The sequence below is a fragment of the Rhinolophus sinicus genome, chromosome 13, assembly GCF_057876585.1.
Source record: "Rhinolophus sinicus isolate RSI-liver-muscle chromosome 13, RSI-T2T, whole genome shotgun sequence".
Classification (NCBI taxonomy): Eukaryota; Metazoa; Chordata; class Mammalia; order Chiroptera; family Rhinolophidae; genus Rhinolophus; species Rhinolophus sinicus.
The window spans coordinates 24,505,340-24,526,179 of NC_142513.1; the positions used below are offsets into that span (position 1 = coordinate 24,505,340).

The 20,840-nt window shown below is 47.4% G+C and overlaps 1 protein-coding gene across 1 annotated transcript in view; it reads left to right on the top strand.

Moving 5' to 3' along the window:
- STK35 (serine/threonine kinase 35) overlaps positions 1 to 20,840 on the top strand; it is a 42,672-nt gene that overhangs the window by 6,485 nt on the left and 15,347 nt on the right. Inside the window, exon 3 of the mRNA XM_019733781.3 lies at positions 7,558 to 8,307. Within this exon, the coding sequence (XP_019589340.2) occupies positions 7,558 to 8,270 (713 nt within the window). The 3' untranslated portion in view covers positions 8,271 to 8,307. The remainder of the gene's footprint in view (positions 1 to 7,557; positions 8,308 to 20,840) is intronic.

Sequence of the window (20,840 nt, forward strand, 5' to 3'; positions counted from 1 at the left end):
TTGTCTCCTGCTACCCACTGACTGCCTCCCTTCTGTGTGCACTGGGGATTTTAGATACCAGCCCCAGGAGAGAGAAGCAACCCTTACTTAATTGAGAGCTTTGCTTAATTGGGGTTGCATTGGGTACGGCTTTTTATAGTGTGTAAACTCTCAAGGAAAGCTTAGCGTCCTAATGTCAGCTAGTTTTCAACTCCAGTTTGGCCTTTGACATTCTTAGGACCCGGAGTCCTGCTTTAGTGACTCTCAAATTCTGAATGCTTACCTCGTCTTGACATATTCTGCATGCCCTATACTAGAACTTTCCCTATTTCTCTCTTTTAAGCCTCTCCAGCTCACAATTTTCATCTTGATTTATTCCATCCAATTACTGAGTGCCTGTTTTGTGAGAGGTGCACTGTGGGGAGCCCAGAAACGTGGTTTCATTCCACTGTGTGCACCCAATCTAATGGAGAAGATGGCTACAGCACGACAGATGTTACTTCACTGCAGCCTGTGAGGTGCTGTAGGGGGAACAGCTGCCAGGAATGTGGATTAAGTTAGGGGAGGGAACTCCCCTAACTTACTAAGGGTAAATCAGAAGTTATTTTGGCAAGAAGTAAGGCCTGGGTGTGTGGCAAGGCCCGTTGCATGTGGAGAGAGACACAAGCCGGGACTGCCGTGGGTTACTCCCCGCTCTGCCTGGCTGTTGGAAGCTGCATTTTAACAAGATCCTTGTAATGTTCAAGTACTAATAGCTAGCCTTTCATAGTGTTTTCTTATTCATTCTCATTTAATCCTCTCCACTTTGTGTTTTTGTAACCTGGTCTTACACATGAGAAAATCAAGATCCATCAAGATCAAGTAATTTGTCCAGTACCACACCGGTGGAGGGTCAGGCTCTAGATTTACATCCAGACACGCTTGCCTATTTCCATGTTCTTGATATGCTGCCTTATGACCATATCGGATGGCTACCAGTGGTGTCCAGACACATTAACATAATTAACACTCAATAGTTGTCTGCGTAGGTGTCCAGGTGCCATGCAAGATGCTTCCTATGTCACAATTAAGTCTTACAAACGGCCCAGTGGGGTAGGTGTCTCTTCCCAATTTATGGAAAATGAAGCAGATTCAGAAGACGTTTTCCTAGGGTCACATAGACGTGTAGGTGGAAGAGTGAGGATGGCAATGAGCCCAGGCCTGGCTGGTTCCTTGTCCTTCCTGCTAGGCCTGCTGGGTCATAATTGACCTCTGTAGGACCCTGTATGTTGCCCGGCAGCTACGTAAGGAATCAGTTCTCTACTGCACAATGGCTGACTAACCTTAGGAAGTGCTGTGACTCCACCCTGCAGTGTTGACACTGGACCCAGCCTCTCATAGTGACTTTACACAAGGTCATTGAGACTGGGACCAGACCTCGGTCTGCATGTGTGTCTGTCCTTGGGAGGACATCCTGGATGGGACCTTGTCTTAGGCAGCTTCTCAGGGCCGATCTCCAGATGAACCACTTCATTAAAATGGATTCATGTACCGCTCTTAACTAATCAAAGACAGAGATGCCTATAGTTAGCGGATTCAAATGTCATTTTTCTAGATTCCTTTCTAATCCTTTTTCTTCGATACTATAATTTCTTTTTCTTTTTTTTTCTTCACATTAAACTTTCTTAGGATGTGTTTTTGGCTTTTTTTATTTAAGTAACTTGTTGAAGTATAACATGATCCTTTAAAGCAGTCAACCAGTGGCAATACTATAATCAACTATTAACTATTAGACAATGACGTTGTTTCCAGCTCTTCACTTTTTCTATATGAAAAAGTGAAATGTATGAAATACCAGTTCTGGGTGTTTTTGGTGCTTGGTGTGTCTTTTTTGTTGCTGTTGGTGATAGGGGGGGTTTTTGTTTTGTTTTTTAGGTACTCTTTTCTTTTGAGTACTCTTCTCTGAGACTAAATTGCTAGAGTGTGATTTTTATATCAAATGGATTGAGCATTTTTAAAATCTGTGATACATATTGCTGAATTATCATCTCAGCATATCTATGTCACCATCATAATTAGTCTTTTACTGAAAGAAACCTGCATGTCACGTGGTTGAACTGGCAGCATGAGGGACTGATGAACATTAAACTCACTGGGGGCATATCACACACAGGAGTGCACTTCACAGGGAGCTTGGGTCAAAGTGGAGCTAAGACCTCTCGGTGCTAAATTCTGCCGCTGGCATTGAGAGGCAACAGTGGAGCCTCCGAGTTAGGAATACGGGTTGTGGAGACTCGGGGTCCTGCCGCTGACCAGCTGTGAGGACACAGGCAAGTTATTTAAACCTTGTGAGCCTCAATTTCCTCACTTGTGAGAGGGGATGTCATGGTCATCCAAGTGGACAGGGTTTGGACTAAGAAGAAAGGACGGGCTAGAGTCCTCTCTGAATTCTTCCTGCTCATCCTACTTGACCGGTGTTAAGTTACCAAGTTCTGTTGATTCTCAGCCTCCCAGATCTCTTTCTCCCATCCGCTTCTCGCCTCTCCCTTGCCAGCCCTCACTTATTTGGCTTTCGAAACCTCCTGGTGAATCTCTGGGCCACTAGTCAGTTTTCCGTCTCCAACTCCTCATGTCTACAGAGGGAACTTGTGTCATCGATTCTCAGACATGCTGTTTGTCTCATCCTCATATGTTAACACCTCTGAAGTCAGAACGCAGCTTAGTCAATCCTGTACCACGGTGGTGTCAGCAGCCTGTAGGTGTTACTTAAATGGTATGTCTCAAAATCGATGACTTCTTAGAGTCAATAAGCAGTATGTATTTCTAAAATAGATCAAGAACTTTCAGTTACTTCCCATTTCTCAAAGTTGAAGTTCAAATCCTTTTTGTCTGCCAGACACCGCTTCTCATGACCCGACTCCAGCTTCTTTATCTGCAGCCTCATTTGTGCCCATCGCCTACTGCACCTCTTCTGTGATTATTATCCCAGATTACTTGGGGTCCTCGCTGCAAGGTCACACCCTGCTGTGCTGTGTGCTCACTGTCTTCATCCTGGGAGGCAGTCAAGGGCCAGGCTCGCAGTGATTCTCGGCCTGCCTTTGTCACATCCTCAGTGCCTTTCCCTACCCCCCCCACCCCCCACCCCCCGGCAGAGCTGCGCCTTCGTCCTTGTTCTCCTAGCTGTAGTCATCTACTTTAACGACTGCTAACCTTTATAATACAAGGGCAGAGACCAACCGCTTCTTAACTCATCTCATCACTGATGTCTGACAAGCACTGTGTTCTCAGGAAATGTTCCAGCGGAATTGACTAGAACATGAAAACCTGACTTACGGAGGAGATTTGGGAGTAGACGTATAAAATCCTTAGTATTTTGGACCTTTCCAGAAGGTGCCTGCCTGCCTTTCTGCATCTCATGCTGACTTACCCTTATGCCGCGCATGCTGGCCTCAAGTTTCTGGCTAGAGCAGGCCACATTTTGGGGAGACTTTAACTCTTCTTATTCCCATGAGGAATAAAATCTCATTACTGTGAGACACCTGCTTGATTTTTTCCCCCATTTTCTCTGTCTCCCCGTGAACTGTGACACAGGATATGTTTTGGAATACAGAGTTTATTTCATGGTCCTGGCTAATGGACTTGGGCGGGGATGGGGATGGTAATAAAACCATCCTGCAGGTGGGCCTGCCTTTCTTTAATCAAAGTGCACCTCTTAGCCCCCTGTAGCCTGGGAGATAGCGTTGTCTAGTGGGAAGACTCGGCTGGTGTATTGTGTGTTGGAAGGACGTGGCAGTGGTTTGGGCAAGTGGCTTAGCCTTTCTCTTAGTTCGCCTACCTCTAAAGCAGTGTCCAGCGAGGTGAGACAGCTCACATAATGAGCCTTTAAAATAGTGCCTGGAACCCAGTGGGCTCTCAGAGGCCAGTTTACCTCAAATCGTTACCACTCCAGGTAACACTCTCACACTTCTCCTCCTCTTGGAAGCGAAATTTTTAACTCAATCTTATAGAACTGTCAGATTGTACCAGAAAGGGGAATTATTAAACTTAAGTAAAGTTTGTTTCTATCCGTTCAAAAAACTATAAGTTTCATTTGGATATTCTCCTAGTGGCTGCGTTTGTCTGTTCCAATTATACATTCTGAAACTGGGGAAATAACCACAGGCTGGCCTCGGGGACCCACGGGGCCCACTGTGTGAGGGACCTGAGCTCAGAGGCCATTGATCACCCGACCTCCGGAAACCCCTGCTCTGACTTGCAAACCACAGGGACATTTTGGGTCTCCAGGAATCAGTGTCATTTCAGAACCAGTCTTTGGTAAGCCCTTAAAGTTCGCCCATTTTCCCTTCTCCAATTCACAGTCACCTTGGCAAATTATAAGACTAGGGCCTTGGCCGCTCAGAAGAGGGAAGTGACCTGGGACATCAGGCAAGTGTTACTGGGTTGGCATTCAAGGTGCGCCCTCAGGTGCACCTGCAGAGATGGGGGCGGGGGGGTGCTTTTAAGGTAGAGAGATCACTCAAAAAAAGAAGAAAAAGAGTGGCCTGGTGTGGCTAGAACATGTGTTTCAGCTGTAACAGCCTGAGAAATGTGATGTGTAATCATTCACTCTCATTTTCTGATCCGTTTCATCTTTTGCCTGATAGATGAGAACTTGATTCTGTGGCTTACAGCCCCGGGACTTACTGAAATCGGTGACTTCCTAGGACTTGGATGAGGTCCGCTGGGGATGATGGCGTCAGTGATGGTCAGGATGTGATGCCCGCCAAGGGTCTTCTACTCGGCAAATGTATTTCATGCCTAGGCCTGAACTCAGTAATACGTGGGGCAGGTGTCATTCTCATTTGGTAGATTGCAAGACTCAGGCTCAGAGGGGTTCAGGGATTTGCCCAGACTTACAGCCATCTTTGTATCCTACCTTAGTCTCTTCATGTTTTCCTTTGAATTAAGAAACCACCCAGTAAACCCATGGGCAGAGCTGGGCTCTGAACCCAGATTCCTTGCCTTCCGGTCTGTGCTCTTCCTAGTACTGCACCCTTGCCTGCTTCTGGAGAGAAATGCGTTCATTGAGTGCCATGTCCCCTCCCTCCATCTTGCTGTGAGGTAGCTGACAGGCCCAGGTAGGCAACCTGCCTGAGGAAGGACTGGAGTTCTAACATGCCTCGTATGTTTTTTAGCAGGCAGCTGGGATTGCTGCGTGAACACATACGCTGAAATAAGCCCAAGGCCCTTGCCCGTGCAAAGAAGTACTTTTTGTCTCTGGGACAAGTAGCTACGTTCCCCAGTTTTCCATTCTGTCATACTCACGGGTGCTGTGTATCTGATTGTGAGAATGCTACTTCCTGTCCAGTGCTTTCCTCTCAACAAACAACCCCCTCCTGTGGCATCTCCTGAACTCAGCTCACTTGCCCAGAGCAAACTCTTCAGTCCTGGGTCCCATCTGCCCCACCCACTCTCTACCTTAGGGCTCTTTTTTACTCTTATTTCTTTCCCTGGATTCTCATAACCTGGAATTACAGTGTCGTCTGTTTTGCAGACTTGTTTTCTTTTTACTTCGGTTGCCATAGTTCCCAGCTTTGTATATAAAATCATCATCATTCCCCACCCTCTGTTTCTCTACTGTTTTGGTGAAAAAGTTGCACTGTTTTCTGAAGTGGCCTTTGCAAAAGGGATGGATGGCTTTTTAATCGTTTCCGTTCTGGCTCTACCACCAGCGGACATTTCTTGTTCCCCTTTTTATGGTCTTTGCTCTGGAGTCTAGATTGATTCTGGATTCAGATCACCAGTTCGTTTTGTAGTGTTTTTAGGTAAAGAGCCTCAGCCCAGTAGAGCTGATGACCTAAAAAGAGGATTATGAGATGGGAAACAACTGATTTTTTTTTTTAACCCATCTGCCCTAAACTGGTTCTACCTGTATTACTTTGATTGTGAGTAATACAAACAAATTATATAATGACGGTGCAGGTGAGGCCTGTCAGATCGTGGTCAGAAACCTAAGGCTTTTCACTTGTCCATCTTCTTGCCTTAACCTAGAACTCCCAGACCACTGGCTCGGGTAGACTCTGGGCCCTGATCATGTCAGAGCCATTTGGGTTAGTAGGGGATCCTGGGTCAGCAGTTCTCTTCATAATCGAGTGAATGACTGGTAAAAGCAACCCTCTGGGAGAGGCTGTGTGAAGAGACGCAGTCCTCATTTTTGGTAGACGGGACTCACCGTAATGGGGATACGAGGACTTATCTTCAGGTCCTGGCTCAGCTCTAAATGATCCATGTGACTGCCCAGGCAGGCCTACCCTTATCAGCTAGATAAGACATCTGTCACTCTGAGGTTTGGGGGCCCTGGTAGTCATCACATACCTTCACGTAAGGGCTCAGTGTGCCATGAATTGCTTTGTAAAGAATATTGGGATTTGTTTGGAGATGCCATTCGTCAGTTTTCCTGGAGTTTCCGTGGGTCGAAAGAAAAGACTTGGAAAGGCAGAGCTGGAGTTTCAAGCCAGCACAACTTGAATCCACCTTATACATCTACCTTGTTCCCAACAGACTCCCTATTTACACCTCTAGTCCATTTGTTCCTTTGTTCCGTTATCCTTCCATCTCTCAGTCTAGAATTCCCTTCTTGCTTCTCTCTGCTAATCTACTGCCTGTCCTTTAGGGGTAACTTAAATCCTGACCCTTCTGATTTCTTTAGATCTGGCGACTGCGACCCACCCTTCCCTGTTCATAAAGCGACCTTGATGCAGATGCAGAGCGTACGATGGCTGCTATTTTAGATCCCTGGTAGCGCCTCGAAACTAAGCTTCATAGAGACAGGCATGTTACGTACTCACTGCTAGGCATATGGTGGCAAGTAGAAAACACTGGTGAATTAGAGTGTGCCTCTGGAATAAACAAAATCCAGTGCCATTCTAGGTGCATCGAGAAGAATCATACAGATCAGGAAGGAAGGGGAAGGTCACTTGCCTAGCATGGAATAACGTGGAGTAACAGACACTTGACATGCTTGACCTCGTCTCCCCAGCAGCCCTGGGAGCTGTGGGTGGCTGAGTCTGCCTGTTTGGAGGCAGTACAATGGAATGCCATGGCTTGGCAGGCAAGTGGATTTGCGTCTCTTAACTCGAACTCTCTGTGAGCCTCAGGTTCTTCGTTTTGTAAGAGGGGGCATTTCCTCCTACCCCCTTGGGGGGTGGTGAATGTTAAGGTGAGTGGCAGGTGCCAGTGCAGGCACTGTAAGTGGTTACACGTAGCCATCTCCAGGTGAAGAAGCAGAATTGAAAACTTGGGAGGGTGAACTCAGTTGTCTCCCGGCCGTTCACCCCGTCAGCAGTAGACCAGGCGCTCTTAACCCCAAACCCAGGTGCTCGATGCCCGTCCCTGCAGCCTGTGTCCTACCGTGTCTTGTTATCCCTTGACTCCTATGTGCGAGTAGAGACGGGCGGCTTGTGTAGAGCTGGCTTATTATGCCCATTGTGCTGGTCCTTTCGGATTGGAGAGATTGTCACCACTGCCACTCTTACTTGATTACGCTGCGTTCCTGTAGTCTCAAGGTGGTGTGAATGTGTCCATCTCACTCAAGCTCTTTCCGGTCTTCCTTTGCTTTAGGAGAAAGGATCCTGGGTTATGCTGAGGAGCCCTGTTATCTCTGGTTTGTCATGGAGTTCTGTGAAGGTGGAGACCTGAATCAGTACGTCCTGTCCCGGAGGCCGGACCCAGCCACCAACAAAAGCTTCATGCTGCAGCTCACGAGCGCCATTGCCTTCCTGCACAAAAACCACATCGTGCACAGGGACCTAAAGCCAGACAACATCCTTATCACGGAGCGCTCTGGCACCCCCATCCTCAAGGTGGCAGACTTTGGACTAAGCAAGGTCTGTGCTGGGCTGGCCCCCCGAGGCAAAGAGGGCAATCAAGACAACAAAAATGTGAATGTGAATAAATACTGGCTGTCCTCAGCCTGTGGCTCAGACTTCTACATGGCCCCTGAAGTCTGGGAGGGACACTACACAGCCAAGGCTGACATCTTTGCCCTGGGCATTATCATCTGGGCAATGATAGAAAGAATCACTTTCATTGACTCTGAGACCAAGAAGGAACTCCTGGGGACCTATATCAAACAGGGAACTGAGATCGTCCCTGTTGGTGAGGCGCTGCTAGAAAACCCAAAGATGGAGTTGCACATCCCCCAGAAACGCAGGACTTCCATGTCTGAGGGGATCAAGCAGCTCTTGAAAGATATGTTAGCTGCTAACCCACAGGACCGGCCTGATGCCTTTGAACTTGAAACCAGAATGGACCAGGTCACATGTGCTGCTTAAAATTCAGGGCAAAGCATCTTGGGTGTTTTTAAACTAGGTGAGTGTACTTTTTTTGTTGTGCATGCACTCTTCCTGGAGTGGATTTTTCAGCCCAGGCCCTGGGGTGGGCCCTAAGGAGTTGGGGGGCAATGCAAAGTTGAAAGATCCCCCCCAAGTCTCGACGAGCTACGTGGGATTATTTGAGTATGAGTGGAAAGTCTAGAGAAGTTTTCTGAGTGGAGTTGAATTTGAGCTGAGTCTCTTAAGTTTTTTAGAAACCCTTTTTCTCATCAATTAATAAATGCTTACTGAGGAAATGTGCAAAAGAGGTGCGGGCAGTTTTTTCCAGAGAATGTATGCTATCCCTAATTGGACCCCTCCACACACATCCAATTCTAACACTTCTGCTCTCGCTTAGTTAGGTGCAGTGTTGCTTCCTGCTTTTTCAGTGAACATCAGTCTGAGCATTTCCTAATGTCATACTTTGAAAGTATGGCTTTCAGTAATTGACATTTCGTTATATGTATCGTAATGTAGCCATTCTCCTACTTTAGCTATCAGATGGTTTCTCCATTTTTAGGTACTATGAAGAGTGCTGAGTGAATATTCTTATCTGGAAGTCTTCGCTTATTTAACAGATTTGTCGTAGGCTTTAATTTGTCAAGTGTGGTGCTAGGCTCTGGGGTAACAATGGTAAGCAGAATCAGAAACTGGCCCCATCCTCATGAATTCTGCCGCTTCATCTGGGAGAGAAACAGAATTTATCATGGTTGCTGTACAACAAAGGAGAAGAGGTATTAAGGGAAATTGACCTTCCAGGGGATGGTGCCCAGAGGTGAGAGAAGGGAATTGGGGGAAGAGGAGCTTTCCAGGTAGAAGGAGCAGCTTCTGCAAAGGACCTGAAGCCAAAGGGACCCTCGCACACTTGAGAGACTAGCAGTTTGGGTCAGTGGAGAACGTAGACTTGTAGCCAGGGGGAGCGGACCTGCCAGTGGAGTGTGCACAGCGCTGAGGTGGAAAACCCAGAAGTGGGTACTAGGAACAGCAGGTTCAATTAGACTAAAGTCAGGTGTGAGCAAGGGAACTAAGATCACAATTGAGCTGAAACCTGGGACCCTGGAATTTGACCTTGACTTAGCAGGCTTAGAAGCCATCTGTGGACCAGAGCACAGCAGTACAGTGTCAAGAACTTCAGCCTGTGCAAGTTAAACAAAAATCTGGAGACCGAGAGACCAGTAGGATCAATGATTTTATTCACACTCGTAAGGGATGTTGTTGAACCTGAAATGGAATAGTAGCACTGAGGGTAGAGGAGTGTCTTGATCTTCAGGGCAGAGAGTTGGCAAGACAACTGGCCAGATGTGGAAGTAGACAAAAGCAACATAGGAGGTTAATGGCAGTAGATACACATGCTGGCTAATGTATTAATCAGATTTGAATTCTTTTCCTTAACAGAAATCCCTAGCCTTGTTTTGTGGGAAGGGAAAAAAACATTGACCACCATATTTGCTAGGTATTTTCATATGTATCATTTTGTTTCGCCTGTGCAACCCTGTAAGGGGCTTGTCATTTACCCAATATCCTAGTAATGGAAGGACAGGTACAGCTTGCTCATGCCCATCCCTCCCCCCTTTTTCTTAATATCCATATGGCAGGCGGGAAATACGGTGCTGAAGCCTTGAGGTGAAGTGGTGGGGATGGTACTGATCCCAGCGGTCACAAGGAAGGAGCCAGCACGTGGGGCACAGCCCTCCATCACCTGGCGGGGTGGGTTCTTTGGCCCCTCCTTTCCCCTCCCCACCTGCAGGCTTCTAGTTGGAGTTGATGAGTACTGAGTTGAGCCTGGTTACATCTGTCATGTTCTCAGTGAATTTATTTCTGGAGTGAGTCACTAGGTTTAATTCTTCCATTCCACAAACATTTATTGAGTACCTTCCAGGGGCCAGGCCAGTTTGTCCTACTGCCCAATGAGTAAGAGAATAGTATTCCCTAAAGCTAGGTTGGGGCTAATACCACATTGGGGCCCCCCAAAGGGTTGGTTAGACAGTGTTTTAATTGTATGTCATGCTGTCACTTCCCATTTCCATCTCATCTTTTCCACTTTTAAAAAACCTCTTAGAATTCAAGTTTGCCCTGGGGTAGGAAGAAGGTTGTCATTGGAAGAGGACCTGAATTTGGGTTAGGATTATGGGTTGTCACAGCTAATTGAGATCATGGCTCCCTTTAGGACATCCACACTTGGGATTTGTGCTGATTTGCAGGGCAAAGTTTTAGCTAAAGAGGAGTGATTCCTGCAGGTAGGAGAAGTAGGTGACCTTGAGGGGAGACGAGATTAGGGCACAGTGCCAAGTGTCCCAGGCTCTGACAGCTAAGGAGGACAGTACTTGGTCTTTTGGTGTCTATTTGACCATAGCCTATCCTGCCCCTTAGAATTATGGCCCTGGGGCCAGGTCTACGTGACCAGGACCTGAGCCTTGCGGCAAAAGTTTCAAGTCAGTTGTGGCGTAAGTGAGCTCTGTCTCTGCCTGGTTAGAGAATCAGAGGCCTGAACTGGGAAGAACTATTGAGTCCAAACACCCTTCCCTCCCACTGGGCTTTATAGATGGGGAGAAGCTGATTCAAATATTCATTTGACATATCTGTTGGGAAACTATTTGGCAAGAACTGTTAGACACAGAAGATACATTAGTGAACCAAACAGACAAAAATTCCTGGAGTTGTAGAGACATTCATTCTATTAAGGAAACAGACAAACATAGGTCATATATTAGAAAGTGCTCAGTGCTGTTAGGGGAGCAGGAAAGGAGATCAGAATGGTGGGAGGTTGGGAGTGTGGGTACTTTTTTAAGCAGAAGAGATCAGGGTGGGTCTCCTTGAGACAGTGACATTTGAGCAAAGGTTAGCAGGACTTGAGGGAGTGAGTCATGAGGATTTCTGGAGAAAGCGTCCCAGACAGAGGGAACAGCCAGCATAAAGGCTTGAAAGCTGTAGAGAGTGAGCAGGGAGGAAAGTGTAGGAAGAGAGGCGAGAGGTAAGTAGGAGTCAACTAGAATAGGCCTTATTGGCGCCTGTAAGGATTTTGGCTTTTATTCTTGGGTGAGATGGAAAGCTGTTGGTGTGTTTTCAGCTGTGTGATATCTGACCTTTTGAAAGGATCTGTGACTTCTGTGCTAACAGTAAACTATAGGAGAGCCAGTGAGGGGATAGGATGGGAGGTTCCGTAATAACCCAGGTGAGAGATGATGGTGGCTTTAAACAGTGGAGCAGGGGAGGTGATGATTGGATTTGCGGTGAATTTTGAAGTCAGCCAACAAGATTTCCTGTTGGATAGAATGTATGAGAGAAAGGAATTAAGGATGACTGCAAGGTTTGGGCCTTGGAAGCCACTGGAAGGATAAATCAAGTTGCCATCAAATGAGACGGGGAAGACATTGGGAGGAACGGGTTTACTGGAGAAAGTTAGGTTTTAGTCATCTGAACGTTTGGAATGCCTATTTAGAATCCAAGTACAGTCAGAGTAAACAGTTTGGGTGAGTCTGGAGATCAGGGGAGAGATCTGCTCAGAGATACAAGTTTAGAGATGGTCAGCATACTGCAGAGGGTATAGAGAAGATTTCAAAGGATGACTGAGCTGTGGGCCACCTGACACTGAGGTTGGAGAAAGGAGTCAGCGATTGGAGACCTGCAGGTAAAGAAAAGACCTCAGAGGGGGAAGTAATCACACACAGCTCACATGCCAGTCAATTGAGTGAGATGACGACTGAGGATTGAGCGTTGGATTTAGCAATGGGGACGTCCTTAGTGCTCGTGAACAATTTGGGTGGCACATAATGGGGGGAAACCCTTCACTAGAGTAGGTTTGAGAGTGAATGAAAGAATTGGAGACAGTGAGAGAATAGACCGATGATTCTTAGTGTGTGGTCTGAAGACCCCGTTATACTCTTGAAACCAAGGACTCCAAAGGGCTTTTGTCTTAGGTTTTATCTATGGATAGTTGCCGTGTTAGAAATTAAAACTGCGAAATGTTTTGAATGCGCCTTTCAGATAAATACGTAGTAATAAATTGGTTGCATATTAACATAGGTATCATAATTTATTAAAAAAACTTTTCAAAAAGTAATATTTAGTAAGTAGAATGGCACTGTTTTATATTTTTGCAAATCTCATCCAGCGCTGGATTCTCATCTTTGCTTCTGCATTACAACCTGGTGCCATGTCCCTCATTACAGAACTTCTGGAAAACTCTGCTGTACTCTTATGAGAGAATGAAAGTGAAAAAGGCAAATAATGTCCCGGTGTTATTTATGAAAAGGTTTAACTTCATGGATTCCCAAACTCCAGACCATGCTTTGGGAACCAGTGGAGTAGATGACCGTTCCTGAGGAATTCTCCCGGGGAGGGGAGCTGAGAAGTAGGGAGACCTAGAAAGAAGGGAATTATATTCAAGGTCCCAAATGAAGGGACAGAGCTTGTGTGTCCTGATTCCTAGCCAACTTGCCTGTCAGGCCTGTTGTCGTGGCTCCAGCTCTACCTGCATATAGGAAACGCACCTGTCCCCAGTCCCAGCATGATAGAGAAACGCCTCGGTAATCGAGATTTGTAGATTTCACAGTAATGTTTAAATCAGGACTAAATGGTTTTAGTTTTTTGCAACAATGAATGAAAACGCACTTTGGATTGCAAACATTGTGATTCCTCTGAAAGCAGTGTTGCCTGATGGACTATCTATGATTGAGTCCCATTTCTGTGGTTTACTGGCTGTGTGACCTCAAGCAAGTTATTTCACCTCTCTGGGTTTTATTATCCATAAAGTAGAGTGGATCATATTTATCTTATTGAGTTTTTATTATCCATAAAATGGAACAGATCATATTTATATTATTGAGGTTGTTGGGAATCATAAGAGGTTATGACAGTGTCCTGTGCTAAATCAAGGGTGTCCAAACTGTGGCCTGCAATCCATTGTTAATTGGCCCGCAGCAAATTCCAAAAATATATTTAGTTTACTTAAATAAACCAGGTGACGCAATACATACTTCACCTCAAGTGAGTGAGTGTATTTTACTGCATATGGCCTTTGGTAAAAAACGTTGAAAAAAGTTTGGACACCCCTGGTCTAAATGGTAGAATTTTACATACACACTTTGGCTTGAGGTAGTATTGTTTTGTCTTTTGTTTTTTTCTGACGACAGTGGTCTTTGGTAGTGGCCTTGATTCTGATGATTACTAAATTGCTTGTTTTATTTTTTATTTTAAACAAGGCTGTACTCAAGGCAACTCTGTCCAATTACTTGTTCCATAAATATCATCTATTTTTAAAGATTACTGAATGATGGATTCTGTCTTTCCTCTGTTTGTCACTTTTTGAAGATATTTAATAATGCCTGATGGTTCCTACCAGCCGGCCACAAGCCTTACCCAAAGTGGGAAGCCAGCCAAACAGCTGTGCCAGGTGCCACTGCCCACAGGTTACCAGGGTGTTGTGGGATGAGGGAATCTGCATTCCCTCATTGCGTTGCTGTCTAATACGCAAACCTCGGTTACTAGGCCCTTTTGAAGCCAAGGCCCTTGAATGACATTTATTTGGAGGAGGCAGCTCAAGCCTCCTGAAAGAAATCAGATGTTGCTGTGACCTGAGGGGTCATAGAATATTCTTTGCTCTGTATGCAATTTTCGTAGCTGCCTAACACCAAAGAAGTCAGGCCTAATTTCTTGCTGAGGTAGTAAATGATATCTTTATCCTTAGCCTGGGGTCCAAAGATGTGCCTCTGGCCTAAAAAGCTAAGTGACCCAGGGTGGGCCTCTTACATGAGCTTCAGGTTTTACGAGATTTGAGGGGTTTTTTAATGTGGGGGTCCTCAGACTTCCAGTTGGGTCCCCAATGGTCATCTGAGGATTCACAAGCTTTTTCAGGTCATCTAACAGGCAGTAGCACGTCTGCTCACATTGAAGCTATAGAAGCCAATTTGGCTGGAATTATACCTCAAACTGTCACAAGTATCAAGTTAATCAGAAGTGATACTAAAAACTAAAAATGGAAAAGAAATGCTTAAGTAATGTGGTTTGTTTTAAACAGCAAAGTCTTCAAAACAGAGTCCCTGGAGGATAAATTAAAAAGGAGATTTTAGGTGAGAAATTGGGAACCCAGGACTAGCTAGGTCTGCAGGTCCTTTCTCTATTGAGTGTGACTTCTTGGCCCAGCCAGCAGGGTGGTCATGAACTAATCCAGGAGCACCTAAGACATGCCCTTCCCTGCTCTCCCTGAGGGAGGTGACAGGATGAGACTTAGCTTTGGGGGCTGTAAGACCCCCACCTACAGCCTCGCCAGGTGAGGCTTTGAAGGAGGTGACAGTGCCAAAAAAGATAACCAAAGATGATGATAATTAATGGTGATCCCTGGGCTAAGTGCTTTATGATCTCATTATTTCATTTACTTCTTTTTGAGTAACTTCCTGAAGGTCACAGAGCTAACAAAGGGCAAAGCCCAGATTTGCACCCAGCCCTAAGCTCATAGCTTTACCCAATATGGTATTGAATCATTGAATCATCTTTAAACTCAAATATTTTTATAACTAAATTCAAACATCTGAGTACCCAGTAGATTGAATTTGCTGCCCTCCTGGCACCGCGTATTGAGATGAGTAATGTGGATGGGAGGCACCTCGTGTAAGCAAGGAAGGCTTCATGGAGAAGGCATAACTGCCGAACCGACCAAAGTCAGAAGTTTGTTACTTCCGCCCAGAGACTTGTCCCACTTAGACTCTGATGGAGCCTTGACCTGCTCATGGGAGGGTGAGGAGGGAAATGCCAACCTCACCCTGAAGTGGATGAGTAGATCCTTAAAGAATGCGGGTTTTAGTTCAAGTAGAGAGATCGTTGGGAGGGGAGTAGATTTAGCCAGTGATACTAACTCTTTGAGCCAAGCAGACCTGGGACCTCTGAGCGTCTTGAGTCCCCGTTGGTAAAATGGAAGTCCGAGACTTGCCTTACCCTGTCTCATTAGACTTCACGGAGCTGTGCCTGAGTGGAGGGCTTGTGCGTGTGTGTCCAGGGTGTGTGTCTCTTTTCTCCAGGGACTAAAGCTCAGCCTTCACTGTGAAGACCTGGGACCTAGCATAGAAGGAGGCACCTCCTGGGGCCTGGTCTGTCCACTGGTGTTTTCTGGGAGTTCCCCCAAGTGGGGAAGGCTGGTGTTTGTAAAGCCAGTCGGCTCCCCCAAGCAGCTTTTGTCCCTGCTGTTGCCATCCCTCGTCTGCTCTTGCTGTATCCACAGGAGGAAGCTGAACTGTAGGTTATGTAATGGGGCTGGTGGCCCCCAGGGATTATCTGTCCCTGAAAGCTCTGCCGGACATCTGAACATCTGTGAGGGGACAGGCCTGCCCCAGGGCTGTGGCTGCTCACATTCTCCTCCTCCCTGGCACCCTTGGCTCCTCTGAGCGTAGACAGCTTCCTTTTCGGCAAATCAAAATCCATCTGTGTGCAAAGCTGCCTGGTGGATGGGGTCCTTCCAACTCCCATTTCCTCTTACCGGGACAGACATACAGACACTCCCACCAGCACGAACAGAACCTGCTTTGCGGGGCCCCCTGACTTGTGCAGGGCAAAGACCCCGCTCTTTTATCTCCAGCTTGAATTAAGTCCTTCACATGCATGACTGTCATACAGGGTGTGCACAGGTTCTGTTGTCTGTCATCCTGCAGACTGAGGAAGGCGATAATCACTTTCCTAAGATTTTGAGAGTCAAGATTTGAAACAAGGTAACTGACTGGAAATTCCACTGTTCCCTTCTGCCTCCTACAGCCGCTGTAAAAGCTCCTGATGGGTTTATATTCTGAGGCAAACGATGGGTGCCCCTCCAGATAGCACCACACAGGTGGCCCCTCAGGTGTAGGAGGGCCTCCTTCTGCGTCTGACAGTTGATCTGAGGCCAGGCACCCGTTGCTTCAGGTCACCTGTGTGTGGACTCCTCTCGTGTCACACTGATACAGCCTCAAACATGGGCAGATGCGGCGTGCCTGGGATAACCGAGGTTGGGCAACAGTAGACAGAAGCCACGTAAGCAGGCAGACATCAGAATTACCAAAAGAAAGTGGGAGACCCAAAGCACATACCACGTCATGCAGCCAGGAAAGCACTGGCACTGATGCAATGTTGACAGAACAGTCTATGGCATCTGTACAAGCAAAGGGCTCTGATGGGACCCATAGGTACCCTGTTGTCTCTGCTCCCCAGTACCCTGGCAGAAGTCGGTTCCAAGTGAACTTAGCTTGAGCATTGGAGGTTCGTGAGGACCCAAAGCAAAATGGCAGGGATTGCTGGGTTTCTCTCAACAAATCTAGCTCATTTACTGAATCTTGACCAAAGCAAGGGATTTCATCGTGTGCCTATTGTTGGTATTGGTTGCCTGCAGTCCTGTGTGGAAAGATTCTGGGGCCAAGGCAGGTTTGGTGAGCAAGAGCCCTCCCGGCATGTGGCAGGCACTAGTATAGCAGTGGTGTGGATAGTGTAGACCCTCAGGTCAGCGGTGGGGATCAGACATAGACACTTCATTGTAGTAGGTGGGAGGGAAGGCTTCCTGGAGGAGCTGGTGCCTTGAGCTGCTGCTTGGAGGTAGGTTTAAGTTAAAGGGCACCTTGTCAGCCAGGTGACAAGTGAGGAGGTCACATCTCAGTTTGTCAGAATCTCTCCTTGGCATATTGACGCTTTTTTGGGTATAGGACTCAGCTGGCAAGGGGAAAGGGTATGTCCTAGTACGCAGCGAAATTCCAAAGCAGAGATGCATTCTAGGGCAGGACCTGGGGAGACTGCCCAGGGTTCTGTCTCGATAAACTAGGGCAACAGTAGACAAGCTCCCAGCCCCTCGTTTCATTTCCACTAGTGAGTCCTCAGCGGTATTACAGAATCAGAGGAAATGGAGACCTCCTGCAGCATTTCTAGGATTCAGAAGCATGGCAGGCCTTAAAACTGCCAGCCAAGTTTAAAATAAATCAATACCGTAAAATACTGCAATGAATTTCCAACTTAAAGGAATTTCACTTTCCGTTAGAGGTGCCAGGGGAAAGCTATAACTCAGCCTGCATCGTACACAGGTCAGAATTCTGTATTTTGTTTCTTTGTAAAAGAAAGTGATGTCTAGGGACTCGGGAAGAATGGATTAGAGACATCGAGACACACCGTAGGGCTCAGTGAGGAAGACGGAAATGCTCTTTTCCCCAGCGGCAAAAAGGAGCTGGATGTGGGGCCTCAGCAGGTGGTCTTATGAATGGTCACCTTGACTTTTCATAATTCCTCGGTATGGTACTGTCGTAGTAATGGAAGGCGGGTTGGCTTTGGTATATCATGTTGGATTTTAGTATCGACCATCTGTTCCAATGGGAAAGTCACAGAGGTGATGTGAGCCAGTTGACTCATTCTGCCTTGACTTCCATCCTTTTGAAAAAACAAAACCCTGAAATACCATGGACTGGACCCTTTTGTTTTTTCCGTTCTGCTTTTTTCAGACATGTCTAAGACATGTCCTCCCAGAAAGCTCCAGTCTGGGACAGATCTAAGGCACGGCCTGGAAGTGCAGTGCTGTCAGATCTTGGCACAGTGCATGGGCCTTTCCAGCACCGCCCAGCCTCGTACCAGACAGAGAACTGGAAGTCACCAGTAAAGAGTCATTTGTTGTTAGTAACGAGATTGTGTGCTTGAATTTGATGGATGTTTGGAAGGAACCCTTGATTTGCGTGGGGTGGCAGAAATTCCACACCCCAGACAAACAACAGGGTGACATTTTTACCTTTAAAAAGAAATTACTTGGGAGTTTAGACCAACTGCCTAAAGTGAAATCCAGATGTCACCACTGAGAGCCTCCTCCCTCGCCTGCCCCGGGCGTCTCGGCCTGGGCACCAACCAGGTGTAGCAGCGAGAGCCTTGGGAGCCCGGTGTTTTGGAAGTCCTACAGCAGCGGGACAGCCGTTCCTGGAACTCCAGTTTCCTGTCTCCTCTGAGGATTTCGTTAAGTTGGCCCGTAGTGGTGCCATGGCAGACCCAGATGGGACCTTCAGGATCTGAAGCTTAATGACATGGCCTGGGAGAAGCTTAACTGCTCAGAGAGACTGCTTCCATTTTATCAGTGGAAGGAAGTAGGACGTCATGAGTAAGTTTTCTATTTAATAGATCAAGCTTCCGTCCTGTGGACTTGAAGCTATCAACGAGCTATTGCCACGCCCCTCACTAGTCCCCACCCCCCAACGCAGTGCCAGTGACAAACCTTAGCAGCCGTGGCTCTCCAAGTGTGGCTCCCAGACTGACAAGCATCCCCAGGAACTTGGAAATGCGTATTTCTGGCCCCACCTCAGACCTGCAGAGTTGGAATGTGGGGTGGGGGTTCCAAAAGCCTCCAGTGATGCTGCCCCACACTCTGGTAAAGGCACCCTCCACCTCCTTATCATGTGTTACACACAGCCCACTGCCTCACCCACCTCTTACCCTTTGCCCTCAGAAACCTTGGGTCCAGGCCTAAGCTAGGAGGGCTCGCCAGCGTCTCATCCTGGCTCTGTCTTCTGTAATTACCAGCATTGGCACTTTGGGCAGGTCACTTCTCTGTGGCCATGGTGTCCTCATCCAAAAAAGCAGGGTGCCTGAAGGACCGCTGTCGGTCCTCTGCCCTACTCCATCAGCCCTGGCGTGTTCCTAGTTCCACAGTGGATGTGGTTCTAGGACCAGGGACTCCTGGCTCTTGCCTAGTTCCTCCCTTAGTGCATGTGTCTTGAAGATGGGGTGAGGCCCTGCGGCCTCCAGCTCCTTAAAGGAGTAAGAGGAAAGCAATTGAGCTTCTCCGTGGACTTCTGAGCCATAGGAACAGTGAGCATCTTAGGATGCTCTCGTACGAGTACCATCAGGGGAATAACGGGCCCCTGTGAGGTCTTTATGGTAGGACAAGAGATCACCCTTAGAGAAAGGGGAGTTTACAAGGCAGCGAGGCATAGGGACTAGGGAACCAACGGGACGCACAGGTAGGGCTTAGGTCTCCACGTGGAATCTTAGACATGGCTTTGAACTGGACTGGAAACTTTCACGTGTTCGTTTCACAGGCATGTATTGAGCACCTGCGGCATGCCAGGTGTGAGACGAAGCTAGCCTCTGACCTCAGCCCATGTAAATTAGGGTTTCCAGGCAGGAATTCCCGCCCATTCTCAGGAATTTTTTTTTTTCTTTCCCGTTTCCATATCCCGAGACAAACTTTTCTGTTCTCCACGATGAATCATTTCTACAAAGTGACGGCCGATACTACCAACCATCTGGGTTCAAGGAGCCATTTTTCCCGATTTCCTGACCAACTTTTCGTGGGATTCCGCAACGGGAAAGCAAAAAGAATTCCTGAGAACGGGCAGGAAGTTCCGCCTGGAAACCCGAGTCTCAGCCTTAGGCATCTCTCTGAGCCTTGGGGTCCTCATTTATCAAGTGGGGTTGCTAATGCCCACCCTTTGGATTTTTACCAGGAGTCAGTAGGAAATGTGGAGGTAGCCTAGGCGTGCAGTCGGGATCCAGCTGTGAATCCTGCTGGCCTCTCAGACCAACCAGTTCTGGGCCACGCTGGTAAGAGAGGTCAAAGTAGGATCTCGTCATGTGCTTTCCACCCCATCCCCCACTGATCAAAAGGAAAACACACCCCTGAGGGCCCATTACTTTTCTGTTGTTTAGCTGTGTATGTTCCAGGCACTGTGGTCAGTGCTTGTAGTACATCAGTGAAAACCCAGACATGGTCCCCACCTTTGAGGCTCTGATACCTCCATCCACATGTCCTGTCGTACAGGAAAGCTTCAGATACAATTTCAGGTGCGTATGGATGGAGGAAATAGAAAACGGGACCTGCCCAAGATAGTCAGGGGTAGTGTTTTTGAGGAGGTAACATTGAAACTCAGACCTGAAGGATGAGGCCTGTGCCAAGAAGAGGCGCAAGGAGCTGGCAGGAGGGACGTGGAAAGAATCCCATCAGGCCAACTTTGTAGATCATGAAAAATCACGGCACAGAGGCTTTGCCCGTCCAAGCACATGTTCACAGGATCACTCTGGCTCTGGGGCCAGTAGGATGGAGAGAGGCAAGCATGGAAGCCGGGCGCCCAATTAGGAAGCTGTGGGTTTCCGACGTGGGTGGGTAGTATGACAGATGGGAAGGAGTGAATTACAGGTGTGTTCTGCAGCGCTCTACAGAGTTCGCAGGTGGACTGAATTAGGGAGGCAGAGGAAGCGTGGCTCAGGGTAACTCAGTATCTGTGGCTTGAGTCCCTGGGCAGTGGGACAGAGCTGTTAAAGAGATAGTGAGCCGCTGCAGGAGGAGAGGAGTTTTGGGGGGTGGGGAATACACAAATGTATCTCGGGTGTGTGGATATAAACCCATCCTCTCCTCTAGATGGGTATTTGGTAAGTTGTGAGTGATTGTCCAGGTCTTCTTGGGGGGCTGTTGAGTCCTGAATTGGGGGCTGAGCATGAGGTACCTGGGCACGGAGTGACCTCCTTAGACCCAGGGCTGTGTTTACAATCTTCACTTGATGGCTGAGTCTTGCTGTGTTTTGTTCTTTCCTTTGTAATCAGCTTCTCATTAGG